Genomic DNA, 6,209 nt, shown 5'->3' on the forward strand with positions numbered 1-6,209 from the left:
AGGAACTCGTAGCGTGGAGGATCACTGTTGGCCACCTGGCGGTACTCTAGGTACTTTTCCTGCACCAAATCTTGGGTGATGAGCTTCCTGGGCTCCCCAAAGGCTAAATGCCTCCTTCCATCATAGACGCCCAAAATATTCAGGAATCCCCAGATATCTTCCTCAGAGGCGCAGTTGCCACTCAAGAAGATCACACTCAGAAGAGGCATGAGAAGCCCATTCTTAGAAAAGCCCGAGATGCTGCTCACACTGCCGTCACTGGTGAGGTCTAGGCTGCTGACGAGGGTATAGGAGTGACCGCCTGGCTTGACTTCCTTTAATTCTAGGCCAAAGACCAGCTCCATGTGCTCGGAGGCTCTCCTGAGGATCTCGGGGAAGTGCTCCCTGTGCCTTTTGTTGACCATCTTCAACATGTCTGCCTTTTTAATGGGTGCCCTCATTGTATGCTTTTCTAGCAGGAACTGCATCAGCATCCCCACCTTCCTGGTTAGAAGATCTTCGCGAGCACTCTCACGGGAAGTTGAGGCCTGAGAGGAATTTTTATTTTTCTCAACTTGGCTCTTGGCACCTACATTAGATCTCGGGCGTGAAACACCTGCAGCAGGAGAGCTAGTGGCTGGGGATCCCTGAGGCTCCTGGGAAGTGCCAGCAACAGGGGAACTTGGGGGAGTATCCCCAGAAACAGGAGAGTTGGGGGATTCTTCAACCTTTGCTGCAGTGGCCTGAGTACCCCCAAGGCCCTGGGGCTCACCTCGGGCCTGGCGGCGTTTCTCACGGGCACGGAGCTTACTCTTCTGGCCCCGAGGCATGACTCGGTCAGGGCAACGGGCCCAAGAGTGGACAGGAGGGTGGAAGATGCTGGTACCTAGAGCGGAGAAGATGAGAGTGGGAGCACCTCAGCAGGGAGAGACCACCCTGGCTTTTAAGAAGCCACCTTTGTAGATATCTGTGAGGGCACAGTGCTAAGCCCCAACAGGGCTCTTGCTCTTGGTCTGCCCGTCTCCTGAGAACCCAATGGAGGAAGTGAGAGTACTCCTAGGACTCCCAGGACTAACAGCAGGGGTGGCATCATGGGCTACTCTTTTTTTAAAGATTATTTATTGATTGATTTGAGAGAGAGAGAGGAGAGTGAGTGAGAATGCGAGTTGTGGGGAGAGGCAGAGGGAGAGGGAGAAGCAGACTCCCCGCTGAGTAGGGAGCCCGATTCAGGACTCGATCTCAGGACCCCGGGATCACAACCTGAGCACAAGGCAGACGCTTCACCAACTGAGCCACTCAGGCATCCCTAGGCTACTCTTTCAGTTGGGTATTGAGTGGTCTCCATTTCCTTACTCAGGATCTTCCCTTTGACTCCAAACCCTTCCTGGGGCTCTGTCCTCTGCTGATTTGAGGCCATGAGCCTTAGACAAAGGTCCTCGCATTTCTGGGACCTAAGCTGACAGCCAGAGTGGGCCGACTGGGGCCTATGCGTGCTAACAGCAGGGGCGAGACCCTCCAACCCCACTGTTTTGGAGGCAGTGGCTCCCTCAGACCTCATTCAGGACTTTGACCTCGACTCCAGGTAGGATTTGGGATTTCTCCATCTACCTGAGTCTACAAGCCTTAAAGCAAAGGCCCCAGAGTAGCTAGAAAAGAAGTCACTGTGCTGCACATTTGGGTACCTCCCCTGGGGACTCCCAGATATGAGAGCCGGGTGCTGTTCTGTGCAGCTCCCTATTCTGAGGAGAGGGGCCCTTATTAGCACTGACGGTCCTACCTTTACTCCTTTAGGGCCAAAACTCCTCCCTCTGCTCATGGGGCTGCCTCCTTTAGATAAAGGCCTTCCTCTACCTGAATCACCCCCTAGGCAGAAATGAGGGGTTATCTCAGCCCAAATTACTCCTGAATTTCAGAACTGCCAGCAGGAGTGGCGCCGCCCCCTTTAGACAAAGGCCCTGCCTCCCTGAGGCCACCCTGAGGACGATGGGATTGCTCGGCCAGCCAGTCCGCTGGGACCCCCCCAGAGCCCGACCGAAGGGGCAGGTTCAGGGGCGCCAACTTCGTTATGGGGTGGAGTAGTCTCTTCAGTCCCCCCCAGGGTCCTCACCTTGACTTTAGACTGGTCCTGCAAAACCGTCCGCCGCCCAAGGAATCGCCGTGCCCAGTGGTCGAGGTCCCGCCCAGAACGGAAGTCGGGGAATCCGCATCCGGGGGCGGCGGCACCGGGGTCTCCGGGGGCGGAACGCAGGGGTGGGCGGAACGCAGGGGTGGGCGGAACGCAGGGGTGGGCGGGGCTCTGTGGGACCCCGGCGCTTGCGGCTCCTCCCCCTGCCAGCCCAGGCCTGCCAGCCCCCAGGGCCCCCACCCTCCTGAGTCCCTAGAGGGAAACTCTGGTCCTGTTGCTCGGGGGTACTCCTTCCTGAGCCGCACAAGCCTCATAAGGGGGGGCGGGCTCTGTGAACCTCTCCCTTTCAGGAGAGATTCACTTGCATTGAGGGTCCACACCTTGACTCTAGCTATGGTCAAGACTTCTCCCTCTGCAGAGCTGGGACCATCCTGCTAGATAAGGCCATTCCTTCCCTGAGACTCACCGGGCAGAATGAGGGGACTCCTCAGAGCTCTTCTGGGTCCCCCAAGGCTAAGAATGGTACAGGATTCTATTTAGCCCCCTCTGCTTTGGGGGTCCCCTGATAACACTCATGGTCTTCACATGAATTCTTGTTAGGGCCCAGGTCCCTCCCTCTGCAAAACTGAGGCAGCTTCCATTAAACGGTGGCCCTCACCTTCCTGAGACTTTCCAGGCTGAAATCAGCTCTGCCCAGGGCTTCCCAGGGATGACAGCAGAGGAGATGTTGTGGGACCTCCTTTTATGCTGTGGGTGCTACTCTTGGGTCTTCACCTTGACAGATGACCGATCATGTAACTTCATTCTGTGCTTTCCTATAGCTGCTCATCTTACCTGTAGGTCCTCCTTTCCTGAGAATTCCAAGTTGGAAGTGTGGGTGATCCTCATCTGATCATGGTCCTTGGGTGTCTCCCAAAAGACAGCAGGGATGAGATACTATAGGACCTTGCTGTTCTGGCTGGGTCCTTCCATCATTTCTCATTCATGGTCCTCGTCATATCTTTCAGAGCCTGGGACTCCTTCTACTGAGCTAAGGTCACCATCCTTAGGTCTTTGGATGACCCCAGTATGTTGGGGTAGTTGTCTTCTCAGTACTCATTCATGGGGGTTCTCATCTTGGCCTGTCTCTTGATTAAAGGCTTCCTGGGAAACAACGTGTACGTGCAAACACTCGACCAGTTTCTCTACTGCAAATATTGCAGAAAATGAGTCCATGTGCCGAGACTGATGTAAGATTAGGGAAGAGCAGCATACATCAGGGAGCCCAGGACAGGTGTTGTGGAGTCTGAGGAAAAAAAAAAAAAAAGCTGATATATTCCTTCTCTTCACCAGCCACACTTAGGATAGCTCTAAAAGATTTACTTTTTTTATTATTATGTTATGTTAGTCACCACACAGTACATCATTAGTTTTTGATGTAGTGTTCCATGATTCATTGTTTGCATATAACACCCAGTGCTCCATGCAATATGTGCCCTCTTTAATACCCATCACTGGGCTAACCCATCCCTCCACCCCCCTCCCCTCCGAAACCCTTAGTTTGTTTCCTGGAGTCCATAGTCTCTCATGGTTCATCTCCCCCTCTGATTTCTCCCCCTTCATTTTTCCCTTCCTTCTCCTAATGTCCTCCATGCTATTCCTTATGTTCCACATATAAGTGAAACCATATGATAATTGTCTTTCTCTGCTTGACTTATTTCACCTATGACCCAGCAATTGCACTACTGGGTATTTACCCCAAAGATACAGATATAGTAAAAAGAAGAGGCACATGCACCCCAATGTTCATAGCAGCAGTGTTCACAATAGCCAAACTGTGGAAGGAGCTGAGATGCCCTTCATCAGATGAATGGATAAAGAAGATGTGGTCCATATATACAATGGAATATTACTCAGCCATGAGAAAGGATGAATACCCACCATTAACATCAACATAAAAGATTTACTTTTTACAGAGAAGGATGGAGCCAGATGATTTTGTGAACCCCTGATCTTTGGAAGATATCTGATTTTACCCATGTAGATGATCATATTGTCACTGTCTCATTCTCTCCTTTATTCATATCTCTGATTTATTTTGGTATTCTTATCACACTGGTTATGTATTCCAATCCAATGTTTTGGTCACAGAGTCCTTTTTAGTGGCTTGAGATACATTTTGGAGTGGTAGAAGAAAGTGAATTAAGTGATCGATGGTCAGCATCAGGCTGAGAGGAGTGGAAAAGTGTGAGCTCTGGACAGATTCAGACTAAGGGTCTAGGCCTAGCCCTATCACTTATTAGCTCTTTGAACTGGGTGCATTAGCAAGTTCTGTGGGCCTCAGGCTCTGCATCTGTGAAGAAGGTTTGTTAAATCCTCTCTCGCAGGGCCTGGTGGACCATGGTTAATGTACATAAAGCACCTGGAAAGATGCCTGGAATGCACTGAGACTTTACACAATGCCTGTTATTACTATGGCTATGATTATTTTGACCTCAGAGGATACCACCCACCCTGATGGAATATTTGTTTTAATTTAGTAGATATCAGAGAATATATGCCACTCTAGGACATGGAATACCAAATCAGTCCAAAGTGCTGCTTACAGAGACACTAAAGTAAATTCCCCCCCCCCCAATAAATCATATTTCGAGCATGGGGGAGTTTTTTCCAGCGGAATGCAACTCAAATCCTCTAGAATTGGATTCAAAGACTAATTCTTTCCTCTCCTCTGCCCTTTTACTGAAAGCACCCCTATATTCATTAATTTCACCATCACCTAAAATCTATACCTCCCTTAGAGTTTGCAGAATTAGAAGCCAAGTAAAAAAACAAAACAAAAACAGTAACACTGAATTTGAATGCTCTTTTGATAAAATGGGTTCTGACTCCCCAACTTACAGGAAAGAGTACCTGCACAGTGGCTTCTGAGTTTCCAACCTCAAAAGAGTACCGCCCTTATGTCTCAGAAACTCCCTGGAGATGGTTTGTGTAAAACACCTAGTTTGTGGTCTGTGTTCACCTGCATTGGGGACAGAAGCATGGGACATGTTCCATCCGTGCCCGGGGTGAAGATCCTCTCTGATTTATTCACAATCCCAAAGTAACTGTTAAAGGTAGTTTTCCATTCCAGACTTAAATCTCTCAACTCAGAGACCCACCACTTGGCTCACCAGTTCCACAGCCACATTTAGCCCACCATACAGCTAACTTAAAATTACTTCCCATCATGGGCGCCTGCATGGCTCAGTCGTTAAGCGTCTGCCTTTGGCTCAGGTCATGATCCCAGGGTCCTGGGATCCAGCCCCGCATCGGGCTCCCTGCTCAGCGGGGAATCTGCTTCTCCCTCTGCCTCTGCCTGCCACTCCCCCTGCTTGTGCTCTCTCTCTCTATGACAAATAAGTTTTTTTAAAAATTACTTCCCATCACAGGGCTTTCAGCTGCCCAAAGGCTCAATCTGCCTTGCCTTGGGGCATTTTACACTAGAACTCCTCATCTGGAGGCCCCCTCCCTCCTTTTTACTCCTTATTTTTACTAGTCCTTTCCATCTTAGGGAGTATCTCACCACCTATTTTTTATATGAGAGCTGCTCTTAGACTCCACAGTTTTGTAGGCAGGGGTTGGGCCTATTTTTCTTATCATCCCCAGTACTAGCCAGGAGCCTTCCAAAAAGCAAGGGCTAAATTAATATTTGGGCAATTAAAGAATATTAAATTAAATGTTACCTAGTTCTGAATGACAAGAAACGATTCAAGGGTTTCAATTTGTTTTACAAAATACTAAAATTCTTATTTTTCAACAAGCTAAATAAACCTTTAATTGAAAGGAAAGCCATTTAAAATAGGAAGATAAAGATACATCTCCAATTTATGCACTGTACAGGAACACAAGTATGTTACACTTTGTGTTCCTATGCACCCCACCTGGGCCCTCCACTAGTTAGCCAACTGCCTTTGTTAACCACAAAGCGAAGAATCTGCCTTAGCCCGGCCTAGGGACGAGAGGAGCGTCTGGGCGGGGTGGGCGGCCTGGGTATGTGCACGGGCCTTGGTAGTAGAGGCAGCCCCGGCTGCGGCTCAGGCTCGGGCTCGCTCTTCCTCATCTCGCAGAGCCTCTTCATAATGGA

At 49.7% G+C, this 6,209-nt stretch overlaps 1 protein-coding gene across 1 annotated transcript; it reads right to left on the reverse strand.

Moving 5' to 3' along the window:
• Window positions 1–6: 6 nt before the first annotated feature.
• LOC116629636 (melanoma-associated antigen B1-like) lies at window positions 7–809 on the reverse strand (the record flags this gene model as incomplete). The annotated part of the gene is made up of 1 exon (XM_032399879.1): window positions 7–809. A coding segment is annotated over exon 1 (803 nt), but the record flags the coding sequence as incomplete, so codon positions are not given.
• Between the last annotated feature and the right edge of the window lie 5,400 nt (window positions 810–6,209).

The sequence above is a fragment of the Phoca vitulina genome, unplaced genomic scaffold (genome assembly GCF_004348235.1).
Source record: "Phoca vitulina isolate PV1807 unplaced genomic scaffold, GSC_HSeal_1.0 scaffold1878, whole genome shotgun sequence".
NCBI classification, from domain to species: domain Eukaryota; kingdom Metazoa; phylum Chordata; class Mammalia; order Carnivora; family Phocidae; genus Phoca; species Phoca vitulina.